Genomic DNA, 17,903 nt, shown 5'->3' with positions numbered 1-17,903 from the left:
AAGCAGCAGACTCCTGGCTGAGTGTGGAGCCCAACACAGGACTTGATCCCATCTGAGCCAAAAGCAAGAGTCAGATGCCCAGCAGACTGAGCCTCCCAGGGGTCCCATAACTTCTTAATATTTCTATGAAAAAGCTCATATACAAGGAAATCAAAGCGATGTTAAGGAGATCAGACTGCTGAAATCCTCATTGCAATATGCTGATACTGTTAAAAAAAAGATGAAAGGGTGATTAAAATTACAGTGTTGATGGGAAGGTGGTAAGGGATGGAACGATAACTCCTAGTTTTCCTTCCACATAATAGCACATGTCGAAAAGTCAGACTCTTGGAGTGATTTAAGTGTTCTGCTGAAGCAAGAAAGCCTTACGATGGGTTTGCCAGAAAGATTTAGGCAAGCCGTATAAACCACAAAAAGACCAAGGAACGTGGAAAGAGATTTTTATTTTATTTTTTTCAGATTTTATTTATTGACTCATGAGAGACACACAGAGAGAGGCAGAGACACAGCCAGAGGGAGAAGCAGGCTCCCTGCAGGGAGCCCGATGTGGGACTTGATCCCAGGACCCCGGGGTCTTGCCCTGAGCCAAAGGCAGAGGTTCATCCTGAGAGAGATGTTTGAAAGAAAGCTGAGGGGAAAGCATTTCACTTCTATTTTGCAAGAGTTCCACTGTGGCAAGAAAGGAGTGTTAGAGTCCTTGAGTATGAAAGGAATAAACAGCATTTGGCATGACTTAGGAAATACTCATTATCTAAATAGATATAATTTCCTAAATGTAACCGGTATGTTGATAGAAGAGAAGGGGATACAGTGAGATTATAAAGTGACCTGATTTTTCCTCAGGACTGCACCTGTAAATGCTTCGCAGTACTTGCGGCCTCCCACCCCTGGATGAAATTTCCAGCAGGTCTCCTCACTCTTAGATCGTATCTAGTCACTTTTAGTCAGTAAAAACTATCATTTTGGTAATTAAACGCTTGGCCTGGTATAATAGTAAAACCCCGTCCCCAGGTCAGACTTGTGATGGAGGGGGAACCCTACTTGGTGAGTGTTTTGTCTCCTTCATTGCTTCTCTTTCCTCCCACTCTGCCTCCCTGGAATCCCACCCTCCTCTAGTCCTCCATTAAAATGTGGGCTGGAGTAAAGCCTGTTCTTCCCAGGCAGTTATCTGGACTGTTTTTAAAAACAAACAAACAAACAAACAAACAAAAACTCCTTAAAAGAACAACTTGTACACAGAGTATCTTCAGGGATTTTTATTTAGGGGGAGGAGGCGGGGAGGAGGTTCTTGTAGCAGAGGCAATGGTCCTTTCAGCATTTGGGACTGAATGTCCCACTTCTAGGATGGGGTTTGCAAGGCTTTTACCTGAGAACTCCCCACTGCAGTGCAGAGGTGCTTGGGGCCACCTAAGCCAGAGATGGACAGCTTCCTGCCCTAACTCCCCGATCTTGCTTACTGTTGTATATTCCAATTTCCCCCAAGAGAGGCCTTCTGGTGCGCTGGTTCATGGCACTCAGCAGGGCTCATGTGTGGTGGGCACAGCTTAACTGATGCAGAAGCCCCTGGCCTTGTTGTGGAGGCAATGCTGCTGCTGCCCTTACAAAAATTAGGGGGTACAAGGGCTGGGGGGAGGAGTGGTGAAGTGGGGATTATCATGGGCGTAGCTCCTCTCATCATGGTGTCCCCCATGGAGAGGCACACAAGGATTGAAGAACCCCATCTGCCTGAGTTGTGGTTTCACTAGCCAACATTGCAGCGAGATCTTCAGTGCCTTTTGACCCAATCCACATTTTCTCTATGTTCACAAATTCATCAAGAAGACCTGTCAGATACCTTGCTGACTACTCAGAATTCATTATGGTTAGAACACAGGTTGCTTGTACACAGAGGCTACATACAGATCCTTATGAAACCGCAAATTCCAATTCCCATGCCACTTTCACAATCAGTGGCTACTAAAATGTCACCTTGTATCATATGTAGGCCCTCAAAAAATTATTTGACATTAAAACAGTATATTCATATTGAAATCATTGATTTGGACACAATAGGACTCAAACCCAAGACTGAGAATGGTATGTCATTGGAATCTGCTGGGGAGATTTTGTTTTTTAAAGATTTTATTTATTTATTCATGCAAAACAGAGAGAGAGAGAGGCAGAGACACAGGCAGAGGGAGAAGCAGGCTCCCTGTGGGGAGTCCAATACGGAACTTGATCCCAGGACCCTGGGATCACATCATGGGCCAAAGGCAGATGCTCAACCCCTGAGCCACCCAGGTGCCCCTTCTGGGGAGTTATTTTTAAGTCCCCAAATGTGACCTTAATTTTTAAGAAGGTCCACTGATTCTGACGTGCCAAGGTTGGGAACCATTGATAAATATTTCCCAGTGGATCAATCCAGCAACTCCCGGTAAAAGCCAACAAGGCATATGGCTACATCAGATGTTGGTGTGACATGCATGAGACAAGGAGACATTACCCCAGATCATATGACAGGGTTGTAAATAGTGCGGTTTCTTCCTTAGTGGCTTGCTTAGGCCACACACTGTTCCAAACAGATTAAGGGAGTTGATGTGGAATAAGGATAGGGTGAACCTCATCGTGGGGGGGAAGACAGGTAAACAGGAAAATATGCTTAACACAAGATCTCTGAGTACCTACTAGGCATTAGGGAGTAAGACGGTGGATACAGAAGATGGACTATACAACTCTGCTTGAGGACATCCAAGAAGCTACACCAAATTGGGGACCACTTCAGTTGCATCCTTGGGAATCAGCTGGACAAGAGGGAGGGAAGAATGTCCAGGGGAGGAAACAATACTGTGCAAAGAATGGAGAGGAGAGACAGTATGGCCCAATGTTCCAGGAACTGCAAATACTTGCCAGCCTGGGGATGGGGGCAGGATAGGAGGAGAGTAGTGAAGAGACCAACGTGGGACCGGATCCTGGGTCTCCAGGATCACGCCCTGGGCCAAAGGCGGCGCTAAACCTCTGAGCCACCCAGGGATCCCCTCTCTCCCCAAATTTTGATTGCAACGGTGACTAGGGATCATAAATTAACTGTAATTAAAGGAGTGACACTGACAAGGAAGAAAATATTGCCCTTGTCAAAAATACACCCATTTGTAGGTCAGAGGCCACTGAGTCCTGCGAGTTGCTGGCCCCACGCGGTGCCCACCGCACCGCGCCCTCCTGCCTCCGCTCTTCGGGGGCGTGGCCACTGCCGCCCGCCCCGCCCCCCCGCCCTCAGGGGGCGTGGCCACCGCCGCCAGCCCCCCGCCTCCGGGGGCGTGGCCACTGCCGCCCGCCCCCGTCCGGCTCCCCGCCCTCAGGGGGCGTGGCCACCGCATCCAGCCCCGCCCCTCGCGCTCCGGGGGCGTGGCCACTGCCGCCCGCCCCGCCCCGCGCCCACGTGACCTGTCAGTGCGCGGAGAGGGAGGAAGATGGCTGCCGGGTTTGGGGACGGCGAAGCGCTGGAAGCCGCCGTCTCTCCCTTTCCCGTTTTCTGACAGCACCTGCGGCAAAGGAAACCCTTTCTGTTCACGCCGTGGGCGCGGTCCCCAGGCCGGGTTGTGAGACGGTCAGTGCGACGGTCGGCTTCGCCGGGTGACGGGGAGAGGAAGTGGGGGCGAAGCACAGCGGGGAGGGGGCGAGGCCACGAATCTGGGTGGGCGAGGCCGAGAGTGGGGGGCCCGGGGCCAGGTGGGGAGGGGGCGAGGCGGGGTGTGGGGGCCCAGGGCCGGGGGAGGAGGGGGAGGGGCTGGGGCCTGTGAGGCAGGGCCGCGGCCGGGTGAGGAGGGGGTGGGTGAGGAGGGGGAGGCGGGGTGTGCGCGCCCGCGGCCGGGGGGAGGGGCTGGGGCGGGTGAGGCAGGGCCGCGGCCAGGTGAGGAGGGGGGTGTGGGGGCTCGCGGCCTGGTGAGGAAGGGGAGGGTGAGGAGGGGGGAGGCGGGATGTGCGCGCCCGCGGCCTGGTGAGGAGAGGGTGGGTGAGGAGGGGGAGGCGGGGTGTGCGCGCCCGCGGCCGGGGGGGAAGGGGGAGGGGCTGGGGCGAGTGAGGCAGGGCCGCGGCCAGGTGAGGAGAGGGGAGCCCGGGTGTGCGCGCCCGCGGCAGGGTGAGGAGGGGTGAGGGGAGCCCGGGTGTGCGCGCCCGCGGCCTGAGCGGGAGGGGCCCGGCGAGGCAGGGCCGGTCGGGGCGCGGAGAGGGCGAGGGCGAGGGCGAGGGCGAGGGCGAGGGCGAGGGCGAGGGCGAGGGCGGGCGCGGGGCCTGCCGCTGGGCGCTGGGGCCCTGGAGGTCTGGCGTTTCCCGAGAGGCCTCGGGCGTGCTGTCCGCGGCGGTCGGTGAGTCGGCGGGCGGAGAGGGGCTGGGCTGGGGGAGGGGCCGGGCCTCAGTGAAACCATTTGTTTTGGGTTGTGCGGCAGCCGCTGGCACACGCTCCGCGTCGGGACCCGCCTCGGCTGGTACCGTTAAGGCAGGTGTCCCAGGTGCCTTTCCCTGGGCGTCCAGCGGGGAGGTGGTCGGTTTTCCTCCTTTGCTTTCTTATCGGGCTTCATTGCTCCATTGTCCTGTGCAGGCCTTGAAGTGCTTGGCAAGACATCCCCAAGCCGTTGATGACGATGCTTCCACAGTTTATTTATAGGGAAACGATTTCTTTGTCAGCCAGCAATATGGATTATTTTTCTTTCAAGTTGTTTTAACATGGAGAAAGGTTTAAACCAATGAAGAACGTTTTCCTATTTGCAACTGTTTATGGAACCGTCTCTGCCAGCCGCTAGGGGCGCTGGCTAAAAATGTAGGTTTCCTAGCCTTACCCTCAGAAATTCCCATTCGGCTGGCCTGGGGTGTGGCTCTGGAATCACCCCTTCCGAGTCCACAGGGGGGCGATTCTGATGTTTTGTCATTGCCCACACTCTGGCAACACTGAGGACCGAACGTCTAAAAATGGTTAATACCCCTTCGGGAGCTGATGGAGAGCCAGGGGGAGAAATGGGGCGGCCAGGTTGTGTTCTTTGTTCTCTGCATTAGTCACAAGGACACTCTCATCAGAATCATTTTGGGGTGCTTGTTAAAATGTCAATTCTGGGCCCACCGCAGATCTACCGGATGGGATTTTTTGGTGGAGAAGCCAAGGAATATTTGTTTTTGGCAAACTTCCCAAGTAGCTCTGGTGCACACAAGTTTGAGAATCCTTGTTCTGCATTCTTTGTGTGAATGATTTCCAGATCTGTTTTTACGGCTACTGCGTGGATTAACCAACCTAGCTTTTTTGGAGCACCTCAGCTTCCGCCTGGCCAAAGCATCCGTGTCAGGAGTGGTGGGGAAGGAGGGGGCCTGAAGAGAAAAATCCTGACTTCCCCTTTTTGTTAATGGGTATGCCCTCCTCCAGTCACCTGTGCTTGACATCTAGTTGTCCTTGACTTTTTAATCTCCAGTCACATAGTTTCTTTGATTTTTACATCCAGAATCTCTCTGCTGGATATTTTGGTAGGTTAAAAGGTCAAATATCAGGGATTTTATATTGTTTAAGCTCATATCTGCCATTTTTCTTTATTCCCACCACCCATCCCCTTCCTGTGGGTTGTTTTGGTGGTTTCCTGACTGGTGTCCAGAGTTCTAATTCTTTGTGATTTTCTGGTCTGGGCCACATACCCTGCTGGGAAATGAACTTTCCTAGGATCATGCCAGTGTGCCATCTCCCTCTTCCTGCTTTTGCTCAAAAACTCAGTTTCTCAGGTTTATCTGTTACTGTATTGGTGCTGTTTAAAAGGCAAGAACAGATACTTACTCTTTTACCTCAAGGAAAAGGAAATTTATAGGACTTAATGAGAATCAGCAAGAAATCAGAATCCAAGGCCACTTCACCTCTCTCTCTCTCTCTCTCTCTCTCTCTCAGGGGCCACATTTGTTTTCTTGGGTTATGAGGAATCTTTTTCTCTATTCATATCTGTTAGGTTCTCTCTGCTGACTAGCTGTCTCAAAACTGTATCAGTTGGCACATGGCTCATAATGACTGAGTCTTGGGTTTCTAATTCCCAGTTCTAAAAAGAGGAATCTCATTAGCCTGGCTTATGTTTTTGAACATTCACATGTCCTAGATCATGTGCCCATCCCTGGTAATGGCTGATGTAGAACACAGGGTAGCAGAGCCTGTGGGCAGGCAAAGGCCTATAGACGAGGCGCGTTTAGTACACCTATGCAGTTATTTCGATTTGACAGTTACCTATAATGTTTCTACTTGGTCTATTCCTGTGGTAGGTTCTGGGGATAAAAGAACAAAGGAGAGACAGCCCTTGTCCTTGAAGAAGTTACAGATCTAACCAGCCACCCTCTTTCCAATCTTAGCACTTTTTACTTAAACGTCCCATCCATGCTATACATTGTTTCTTGGGCATACACCACATAGTCCTTTGGCTTTTTTATCTTCACATGAGAATACCAAGGTCTAACTGTGCATGCCAGGCCAGTTCCTGACCATCAGGGGCTGTTTTTCTCTTTCTTAGGCTCAATTTTATAGGCATTGTGCCAGATATAAGGTGGGTCTTGCCTCAAGGACTTGAAGTTTAGAGTTGTCGGCAACGATGAGTAAAATGGTATATGAGCTGTCAGAGTTTAGGTATATCCACAGGGTGTGGAGTCTAAGAATCAGAGCACTGACCCAGCTTAGAAAGTAAGCCAGTCAGTGGAGGCTTCCAGAAGATAATGTTAGAGCCATGTCCACAAGGATGAGTAGAAACTATCCAGGCATGTCCGTGAAGGATGGGCTTTCTAATCTGAGAGGGTAATAAGTGCAGAGGCCTGGAAAAAAGAAAGTGTGGGGCAGCCAACGGTTGCAAACAGATTAGTCTGCCTAGACCTGGAAGAGTGGATGTGAGTAGGGAAGCAGCTTTGGGTCAAGAATGGGTGAGGCTGGACTGGTAAGATGGGGCCAGATTGCTCTGCGTAGAGCAAAGCTTTTCATAGGAATTATAGAATTGAATCTCTACAGTGGCTTTCAAAGGCTCTGAGGACTTCAGTTCCTTGAATAACTAGTGAGTAATGAAGCTATCATCTTTTGTTCTCCCAGAATGAATTTATGGGGAACTTAACAGAAGGATTCTAAAAGAAGTGTGTTTTAGATCCCTTTTCAATGTGTCAGCTTGATTGAGGGTGGGAGAAGACTGGAGAGAGGAGATAAAAAGTTGGGGGACTATCCCATTGATCCAGATGAAAGATGGTACAGTAGAAATTCTTAGAACAGGTGCCTAGATTACAGCAGTTTCCTTTTTTCTGGAAACCGTGCCATTACTATATGACCTTATAATCCCCTCCTAACCTTGTGACTATAGTTAATTGGTTCTGGTTGCCACTTGACCCAACCTGGGACTTTTGGATCTGGGAACAAGAATAGTGTGCGCGCTCTCTCTCTCTCTCTTTTTAATTTTTTCAGAGGGGGAACACAAGCAGAGGGAATGGCAGGCAGATGGAGAGGGAGAAGCAGTCTCCCTGCTCAGGGACATGGGGCTGAAGCCCAGGACCCTGGGATCATGACCTGAGCTGAAGGCAGATATTTAACTGACTGTGCCACCCAGGCACTCCTCTTTTCTCTTTTTCTTTTTTGAGAAACTATCTGATTTGGGACTTAGATAGCTGTTGGCTGCCATATTCTTATTTGTGTAGAAGTTGGTCTATAATGAAAATAGATTAAGCCAACAGAGAATGAGGATTCTACTGGCATTTGAAGTCCAGTGGCACCCACCTTTCCCACAGTGTGGTTTTGCGAAATAAATCAGTATCCTTAAAATGAATTTCCAATTTTGCTTAAGCGAGTTTAAATTTGTCTCTTGTACCCTGAGGAGTCTTGATTAATATAGATGATGAAGGCCCTAAACTAGAGCACTGAGGGTGGGGTTTGCAGATGTTAGAAGTTACAAGTACGTTAGACAGAAAGCAGTAATGGTTGTACTCTGGAAAGAGTGGTTGATGCTTTGATACAGTGGACATGAGGATGGTGTTCAAAATGGAGGGAGTAAATTGAACAAAGGTAGGTGTGCGGAGCTGCCCAGGTAGGGGCATCTTTGAGCGCTTCAGTTTGATTGGGCTGTGGGAGGAAGTGGCACTGGTATAAAAAGAGAATGGTAGTTAGAGCCGGATCCTGGATGCTTTACTGAGGTATTAAACTTGATCCTATAAGATAAGAGAACAAATGAAGGCATTGAAAATTGGTGACAACTGCTAATAGAAATCTCTTACTGGTTTGCAATAATAGAAGTATCCCAAGTATTCTTGGGATGTGATATACAGCATAGGGAGTACAGTCAGTAATATTATAATAACTTTGGTGACAAATGGCAACTAGACTTAGGGGGATCAAGAGGTGTACTTGAAACTAATTGGATATTCTCTGTCAGTTATACTTTAGGAAAAAAAGTGTCGCATTCTGGAAAATTAGGAAATAATGTTTCTAAAGAAAAATATTATATTAATGCCATTACCATTTGATCTGTTTCATTTCAGTATTTAAAAATGTATATATTTATAATAGTTGAGATGCTGTGTATATAGTTTGATTTTAATTTTTTCTACCATCTAATATATCACATAGTTTTTGATGACTGTTTATTCCATTGTGTGAATTTATCATAATTTATGTAATTTCCCATCTCTAAGTTTCTTGTTCTCATGAATAAAATTGTGTTGTACTTTGTCCATATTTCCTGTGTTTTTAGAATTGATATCTAGCAGTGAAGTTAGTGGAACAAGTAACATAACTTTTTTGGAGGATTTTTGTAAAATGACGTATTACTGAGTTACACTCTACATCAGTATTATTTGCCCTTTTTACTGTCCAGTTTTGAATTTTGACAAATGCATATAATCCTACTACCACTACAAGCAGGATAGGGAAGAGTTGAAGAACCCCCGTAAATTCTCTTGCACCCCAATGTAGTCCTCTCATTCTCTTCCCTTAGACTCTGACAATTTCTGATCTGTTTTATGTCCATATAGTTTTCCTTTTTCAGGATGTCTGTCTTTTGGTCCCCAGAGGGTAGACTTCTACGCCCATGCAAAACCCTATCCCAAGGCTCCGCTCATTATAGCATTAACTCAGTCTCATTTGAATCTTGTCAGCTCTCAACTTCTAAATCTCATCATCTAAATCAGGTATGAGTGAGGCTCTGGGTAGAGTCCATCTTGAGGCATAATTCCTATCCATTGTGAACCTGTGAAACTTGAGAAATAAGTCATATGCTATAAATTATAATGAGGGGACAAACATGGGATATGAGTTGACAGTGCTCAAAAAGGGGGAAAATGGAAGGATAAAAGATGTCACCAGTACCAAGTAATTTTATTCTCTTAGAGCAAAAATTTTTAACATTGGTCAACTCTGATTTATCATTTTTCTTTTTTTGAGGATGATGCTTTTAGTGTTAAAGAGTCTTTGCTTAATCCAAAATAGTCTGTGTTATCTTCCAGAATTATTGTGCTTTTAGATATTTAGGTCAATTTTAGTATATGTATTTTGCGCAAAGTATGCATTGATATTTGTTTATTTGCATTTGAATGTCCAGTTGGGTCAAACAACATGCCTACTTTTTTCGAATTTGCATTCTAGTAATGGTAGATGAACAGTAAACACATAATATGATATATTTTCAATGGCGGTAAGTACCATGGAGAACATAAAGCAGGGCAAGGAGGTGGTGGGAGTGTGGGGACCACTGTGGAGGATGTGTGAGGTTGTTAACTATTTTATATCACAGGGTCAGGTTAGACTTTCCTAATCAGGTGAGCAAAGGAAGTGAGGGAGGGAGACGTGCATTTCTGGTGGAAGAGATTTAGGGAGACAGAATCCCTGAGGTGGCACAGTTTTTGGCGTGTTCAAGCCATGAAATGGGTAAAGGGGAGTGGTAGGAGATAAGGTCACGTAGAGTCATTGAGAGCAAGGTAACACATGTGATTTGGGTTCTGTGAGAAGCCAGTGGAGGGCTTTGAGCAGGGAAAGATGGAATCTGACTCAGGACCACTCCAGGTGGGGTTCTTCAGTCAGCAGATGAAGCAGCATCTCCTGGGAGCTTGTTAAAAATGCAGACTTGGGCTGCACGCACACCTACCAAATCAGAATCTCTGAGGGTAAGGCCTAGGCATCTGGGTTTTGCAAGCTCTCTAGGTGATTCTGATGCATGTTGTGGTTTAAGAAGCTCTGGTCAGACTTAGGTTTTCAGAATATCACTGTGGTTGCCTTGTGGAGGATGGACTGTAGAGAAGGCAAATGGAAGTAGGAAGAGCAGTTGGGATCTAGATGAGAAGTCATAGTGGCTTGGACCACAGTGATTGTGTTGGAGATGGTGAGCAGTAGTTAGATTTAAAATATGTTTTCTAGGTAAAGCCAATCTACTAGGATTTCCTAATAAAATGAGTGTAGAGTGTAGAGAATGAGATAAGTCGGGTAGTTCCATTGGAAGGATGGAGCTGGAACAGCCATTTACAGAGATGGAGGAGCCGTGGAGCACTTTCTTCTATTAAGGGGTGGTGATGAGGAGGATGGATTGAGGGATGCATTTGGAGTTTAGGATTTGGATGAGTTAAGATTGAGATGTGTGTGAGACTTGGGAAGGGAGGGGTGGGCATTTTGACAGCTGAGCTGTAGGGCCTTGTACAAGTGTAAGGTTAAAAATGATAAGATAGTAGCAAATTAGTTTTTTCCTAATCACAAATTATGTGTATTTTATCTAATCTACTTTTAACAGGTATTGGATTAAGGATAACTACAGCTTTTTGTGAAAATGTCAGTTCTGATATCACAGAGTGTAATAAATTATGTAGAAGAAGAAAACATTCCTGCCCTGAAAGCTCTTCTTGAAAAATGCAAAGATGTAGATGAGAGAAATGAGGTAAGACCAAGTTTCCTTTCTTTCTTTTTCTTTTCTTTCTTTCGTTTTCTTTTTTTTTTTTCCACACCCAATATGGGGCTTGAACTCAGGACCCCGGGATCAAGAGTCAGGTGCTCTACTGAATGAGCCAGACTGGCACCCCTAAGACCGAGTTTCTAAAATTAAATTCTTTTCATGAATATTTGTTAACTAGTGACTTCTGTGTACAAGGATACAAGTGAATATGAAATACAAAGTTCTTAGCTCTGGTAAAGTTGTTCAAAGTACTTCAAATTCTGTACTTTTGGAATACATTTGAACTCATATATTTGATTGAATGTGGAGTTTAGATTTATGATTGATTTTTTTTTTTTTTGGTGGAATAACCAATATTTGGGAAGTTTGATTACTAAAGTCTGAAGTATTTCTAGGAAGTTTTAGAGAGTTTCTAGACCCACTCTTCCTAGAAATAGATTAGACAAAATTTTAAAAATATTTTCTTTAATGGTACCTTGGTTCTCTAAGTTATTCATTTCATGCACTTAGGGATTTTAAAGAGCCTACATCTTTAAAGGATAGTTAAATAGGTTATGTGTTTTGTTTAATAAGATAGGGAAATATATATTTACCATTTTCATTAACTTCTATTAGATATTTCTATTCAACAATATAAGTAAATAGACGTTGATCTTATCTAATCATGAAGCACCATTCTGCAGCATTTTAGGGGCTAAAAAACTTTTTGTATGAATTTTCTAAGTGTCAAAGTTTGTATGTATTTTATGGAATTTAAGAAAAATAAAACTTTCGGGGCACCAGACCAGCTCAGCTGGAAGAGCATGTGACGATTGATCTCATGATGATGAGTTTAAGTCCCACATTGGATGTAGAGATTACTTAAAAATAAATTTAAAAAAGATTTAAGAAAAAAAGGAAAAAGCTTCTTAAAGCTGTATTTTCAATGTAGTTTTTTTTTGCCAGTGAATGAGGAGTGATACATATATATGTATGTATGTGTGAACATATATGTATCTGTGTGTGTAGACATGTAAAGAAGTTTCAGTTTTTTTATTGTAGGGGGAAAAAACAAAATTTATCATCTTAACCATTTTTAAGTGTATAATTCATTTGTGTTCAGTCATGTAACTAATTTATAATGTTCTGAAATATCTCCAGATCTTTTTCAAGTCAAAAACTCCATGTTGGTTAAACAGCAACTCCCTATTTCTTTTCTCCCCAGCCCCTGGTAACTACTCTTATACTTTCTGTTTCTATGAATTTGACTGCTCTTTTTTTTTTTTTTTTTAAATTTGACTGCTCTTGATACCTCATATAAGTGGGATCAAACAGTATTTGTCTTTTTATAATGGCTGATTTCACTTAGCATAATATTCTTAAGGTTCAATAATGTAGCATATGACAAGATTTCTTTCCTTTTAATAGAGTTGAATACCATTCCATTGTATTTTGTTTATGCATTTATCTATTGATGGACATTTGGGTATTTTTTCTTCCTCTTGTCTATTGTGAATAGTGCTGCTATGAACATGAATATGCAAATATTATAAATGTTTAAAGTTGTGGAATCAGCAGTTATTTTATGATAATTATTTTTGACATAGGGTACCTAATTTCTTTAAATGTTAGTAACTGTCACAAGGAAATCTTAACATAAAAATTTTGTTATTGTATACAGAAATTGTTGCTGCTATAATCTTATGATAGTTAATGTTTTTAATTGAATCAGCTCATTTAAATTGCATAGCAACTCTATAAAGAGTAATACTGTTATTTATCTTGATTTACAGTTAAATGGCCAGTTTCCTATCCAAGTTACTACCTGGTAGAACCCAAATTTGAATGCTGCTCTGTTTTATTTCAAAGTATAACCTGTTTATGCTCTGTTGCCATTCTTTGAGTTTTCAGAGTAAGTTCAATCTAATGATATGCACATATTTTCAGTGTTTCTGTATTGAATATAATATATTTTGATTAGGTAACTCTTCTCTGATTATGCAAGTTGTCAATAATTGTTCTCAATAGGTAAGAGAGAATTTATAATTGGAGATTGTTCATTGTTATAGTTACTTTAAAAAGTGGTCATTTTATTAGCATTTATTAGCATATTTGAAATAACAAAAGGATGATAGTTTAAAAAGATTAAATATTACTTCATAGACATTTTCTATAAGAATACCAAGGAAATAGTTTCACTTGGAAGGAGAAATATAGCTTATCAGTAAGCACAAAATTATTAATCTTTCCCATAAAGAATGAAGCATATTTGGTATAGAGAGCTTCACTAAATCGTGCATGTGGTAGCATTTAACTGGTATTAATGTTATTTATTATTTTTTTATTTTTAATTTATTTATTTAAAGAGTGTACAAGCAGGGGGAGGTACATGCAGAGGGAGAGGGAGACTCTCAAGCAGACTGCACTGAGCTTGGAGCCCAAGGCCAGGGGTTGATCTCACAACTCTTGAGATCATGATCTGAGGTGAAATCAAGAGTCACCTGCTTAGCTGAATGAGCTACCCAGGCATTCCTGACATTAATGGTATTTTTATCTAGTTTAGGGTTGCATCAATTGAAATTAGAGTTTTAAAATAACGATTTGAAGCAACCTGGATTGTTAATTATGGCTCAGTGTTAGAGTTGGAGAGAAAGTAGCTTTCTCCAGGCTTTTTTGGGGTATTTTGCTTCTATGGCTTCTGATAAAATTTAAATTTTATAGAATTCTGTAAAGTTGTATGGATTTTCTTCTCTTTTTTCCTCCCTTTAAAATTATTTTACTTTATATTAATGTGTTTTGGTTATCAGTTTTGAAAAGTTCTCTTAAAGATTACATCAATAAAATAAAATAATGTGGGGAAAATTGTTGTACTGTATTTAGCATACAGTTAGCTACCCTCAGTAATGCTAATTTCCTGCATTCTTTCCTCTGAGCTTTATTTATAAACTAGATAGCTCTTGGCCTGTGAATGTTCTCAATGATGGCAGATTTTTGCCCTTGGTAGGATAGTGAAGGACTTTTGTTTTAGAAAGAACAGAAAATTACTCTCAGCTCTTCTTGGTACAAGATTGTAGTGCTGAGGTAGGACACCATTTTCCCAAGAAAATAAAGTGGGACTCCAAATTCGAGGGATGGATTTGTTTATATGCTTAGAAATAGGCTCTGAGGGAAATTTCAAAGGAGAATTTAAAAATATTTTAGTTTTGGGATGCCTGGGTGTCTCAGTGGTTGAGTGTCTGCCTTTGGCTCAGGTCGTGATCCCAGGGTCCTGGGATTGAGTCCTGCATCAGGCTCCCTGCTCAGAGCCTGCTTCTCCCTCTGCCTGTGTCTCTGCTTCTCTCTCTGTGTCTCTTATGAATAAATAAATAAAATCTTTTAAAAGGAAAAAAAAACTGATAAGTTTAAAAAAATAAAAAATAAAAATATTTTAGTTTCACTACAATTATCAGAAGAAGTATATATTCTCTAAAGGTTTACTTTAAAGGGCAGTGGTTATTGAGACTTTAGTACACCCAAATAAGTAGAAGTAGTTACTCTAGGAATTGGGCAAAGAGATGGTGAATAGGAAATGTTTTTGCATTCTAGTCTTCTGGGAAGCTGAGATAAGTATGGTACCTGTTGAGGGAACTTCCGTTGGTGCAATGTTTGTTATAATGTGTTTTGGCTTGGGAGATCCTTATAAGTGGAGTAGGGGTCATGTGAGTTCTGTGATTCTCTGTATTTTGGAAAGCAATGGGCTTGGGGTTTACTGGGATGTGCAGGATTAGGTATGGAAGGGGCCTGATTCATACCCCTGAAGGGGTATGATTCATTTTGAAGTGGAAGAATAAAGTTGTCATGGCTGATTCTAAGTTAGTCTGTCTCTACAAGTGTAGTTATAAGATTGGTTAAGCAAGAACTAATAGAATAAATATTTTGTTATAAGCCTTGCTTAATGTAACTTTTCTTCTATCTTTGAGAATCTAATAAAACTTCATGGTAGCCTTTTTTTTTAATTTTTATTTATTTATGATAGTCACAGAGAGAGAGAGAGGCAGAGACACAGGCAGAGGGAGAAGCAGGCTCCATGCACCGGGAGCCCGACGTGGGATTCGATCCCGGGTCTCCAGGATCGCTCCCTGGGCCAAAGGCAGGCGCCAAACCGCTGCGCCACCCAGGGATCCCCTCATGGTAGCCTCTTTTGACAGTTATTTATCTTTTTGATTTTAGTGTAGCTGTAAAGGTGTATTAGTTAAGAATTACGTAGGATTGCATGTAATAGATCCTAAAACAATGTCTTAATCAAATTAAGGTCTTATTTTTTGCACGTGAGGACAAGCTGGAGGAACCATTCCAAGGTTGATACGTTGGATTCCGGAAATCTTCCCAGGTTCCTTCTGCCTCTCTCTCTACTCTGCACTGTGTGCTGGTAACTGCACATCAGCCATCTTGCCATGTTCACCAATGTGTCTACATATGGGGCAAGAAAAAGGAAGAAGGCAGCTGAGCTCGTCTAATTGCTGAGCTGTCCTGGGAGACTTAGCTCAAGCAGTAGCATAGGATGATTTCCAGCTGCAAGTGAGGCTGAACAGTGTGGGTTTTTTTTTAGCTGAGCACATTGCTGCCCCTAAACAAAATCCTGTCACTTTGAATGCTGGAGAGACCACTAATAGTTTCTGCAAGAGAAAGTAATGACTATTCAAGTTTTAAATTTGGCTTGTTTCAGGATGCCTGGGTTGTTCAGTGGATGAGCGTCTACCTTCAGCTCCGTGTGGTCCCGGGGTTCCGGGATTGAGTCCCACATCGGGCTCCCTGCATGGAGACTGCTTCTCCCTCTGCCTATGTCTCTGCCTCTGTGTCTCTCATGAATAAATGAATAAAAAAATCTTTAAACATAAATAAATTTGGCTTGTTTCTAGTTAATCAAATTTATACCATGTTTCTTATTTGTCTTATAGATATGTATGCACATCTACATTATTTTCTCCCTCATACTCAAGAAGCACCTATCTCTGTGAACTTTCTGAAATGACTGTGACCCCAGAAAGTAAACAGGAAAATTCTGAGTCTCTGGAATTACTAATCTGAAAACTCTGATGTAAAATTCATATATCGTTAGGGCCATGGATTCAGGATTACTTGGTTTTAATTTGTGTATTATATCAATGTCTTTGTTATCTCACTTTTTATCACGGTCGATTAGGAAGGAAAAGGTTGCTATAGAAAGTTTGTCGAAGAAGTTACAGCTGACAGAAGCAAGCTTGGTGTAGTAATTGATGTCTGTAGTTATGACTCAATTGCAAATGTAATGTTTAAGGTAATCTGTTTAACAAGTAGTAAGTAATGTGTGCATTGCTTTTTAAAGTAATAGTTATCATAAAATATATAATCAAATTTAATGTTTAAAGGATAAGCTTTTTCACCTGGAAAAATCTATTTGTGAATAATACCTCATTCCCTGATGACCTTGGTTGAATGATGCATAATTTAATATCCACTGTTATATAAGAATGTCTCTATTTAAAGCAATTTACTTTTATACTTTGCTTAAACCAATATTTGTGTTTTAAGTCTTTGCTTGTATTATTCTTATAATAGCATCTGTTGTATTTTACCAGTTATTGTATTTGCTTCTTTGTATGTTGCCATTGACAGATTTTTTTAATTCTTTGAGCTTTTGCTCACTCATTTACTCAACAGATATTTGAATATCTGTGTGACAATCACTGTCCTTCACACTGGTGATACATTATTATTTTTACATCTACACTTATGTTTATTCTTTTCATACAGTGTAATACCAGTTTCAGGTGTACAATTTAGTGATTTAGCACGTCCATACAACACCTGATGCTCATCCTCTCTTTAACTCCACCCCCACTCACCTCTTCTCTGGTAACCATCAGTGTGTTCTCTATACTTAAGAGTCTGTTTCTTGGTTGCCTCTCTTTTTGGGAGAATACAGTATTAAATTAAAAAAAAACAAAAAACAAAAACAGACATGCATCTTACCCTCATGGAATTTAGAGCCTTTAGGAGAAATGGACAGTTATCAGTTGTTAATCAAACAAACATAATCACAAAGTTTAGTATAATAAAGGAGAATTAGGGGGGCTTAGTCAGACTTTCTTGAGGGGTTGATGTTTGACCCAAGAGCTGAAGGATGGGTGGTAGTTAATTGGGTGGGACAGAGGGAAAACTGTTGTGAGGGTCCAGAGGTGGGAAAGAGCTTAGGAGTATGTTGGTGGGGAGGGAATGGGACAGAGTAAGTTTTGAGGTAGTCCTGCCATGGCCACTGTAAGTATTTTGTTTCTGATCCAAAAGAGCAATAGTGGTTACTGGGGATTTTACACAGAAACGATGTCATGTTAGCATTTAACACATATATCAGTGACCCCACACTGATATATACATAGTAAGTAGATACTTAAATATTTGACTAATTGAACTTAATTTTTGGTGTAAATTTTTTTCTCATATACCTTAGTATGTTTTAACACTTTTAGTACTATCATTGTTAGCCCACTGCTGCTCATCTGTTTCTTACCATGGCCCTTACAGAAGATGATCATGTGTGTATTGTCCTTGTGGTAGATGAGTCCTGCTTGTGGAAGGAACCCATCCCAGGATCTGGCTGCCCAGGCCTGCTGTATTCTCAGGGCTTAGATGTACTGTCTCTTACTACTGTGTCTCATTCTAGGCACATAGGGGGCAACTGGAGGTTTTTATGTATAGTTTTACTTTCCTCCCTCTTGCCCTGATGAACATCTTACATATATGGTTAAAATCACATTCTGTATCATATTTTTATCTGGTATTGTTAGAGAATTTGGTTACCATAGATATGCTAAGATTTTTATATACATTGTGGTAATTACTTCTCAGAGCCTAGTATTCATCTTTTCTTGTTTTGAATGAAATTGTAGTGCCAAAACCAGACTACTAATGCTTTAGCCAAAAAAGTTTCATTTTCTCTTTGACTTGGATATTATTAGCAAATTGAAAACTTAAGATTTCAAAGGTGTTTCTAAATTTGAGAAATTCTGTAAACAATGT

At 42.4% G+C, this 17,903-nt stretch overlaps 1 protein-coding gene across 27 annotated transcripts in view; it reads left to right on the top strand.

Moving 5' to 3' along the window:
- Positions 1 to 3,395: 3,395 nt before the first annotated feature.
- Positions 3,396 to 17,903, top strand: part of KIDINS220 (kinase D interacting substrate 220) — a 104,499-nt gene continuing 89,991 nt past the window's right edge. For 12 of the 27 annotated variants that reach the window (XR_007403062.1, XM_049095740.1, XM_049095739.1 and 9 more), the window contains exons 1-2: positions 3,405 to 3,583; positions 10,731 to 10,874. Coding sequence is in view for 25 of the 27 variants with exons in the window: in XM_049095740.1 (XP_048951697.1) it covers positions 10,767 to 10,874 (108 nt within the window). In the remaining 2 variants the exon portion in view is untranslated. Of the gene's footprint in view, positions 3,588 to 8,985; positions 9,142 to 10,730; positions 10,875 to 12,661; positions 12,781 to 17,903 lie in introns of those variants that run through there. The other 15 variants (XM_025454733.3, XM_025454730.3, XM_035700644.2 and 12 more) reach the window with 5 other exon arrangements.

This window comes from Canis lupus, chromosome 17 (genome assembly GCF_003254725.2).
Source record: "Canis lupus dingo isolate Sandy chromosome 17, ASM325472v2, whole genome shotgun sequence".
NCBI lineage: Eukaryota > Metazoa > Chordata > Mammalia > Carnivora > Canidae > Canis > Canis lupus.
The sequence above is the reverse complement of the archived record's forward strand: the minus strand, read 5'-3'. Positions and strand labels throughout refer to the sequence as shown.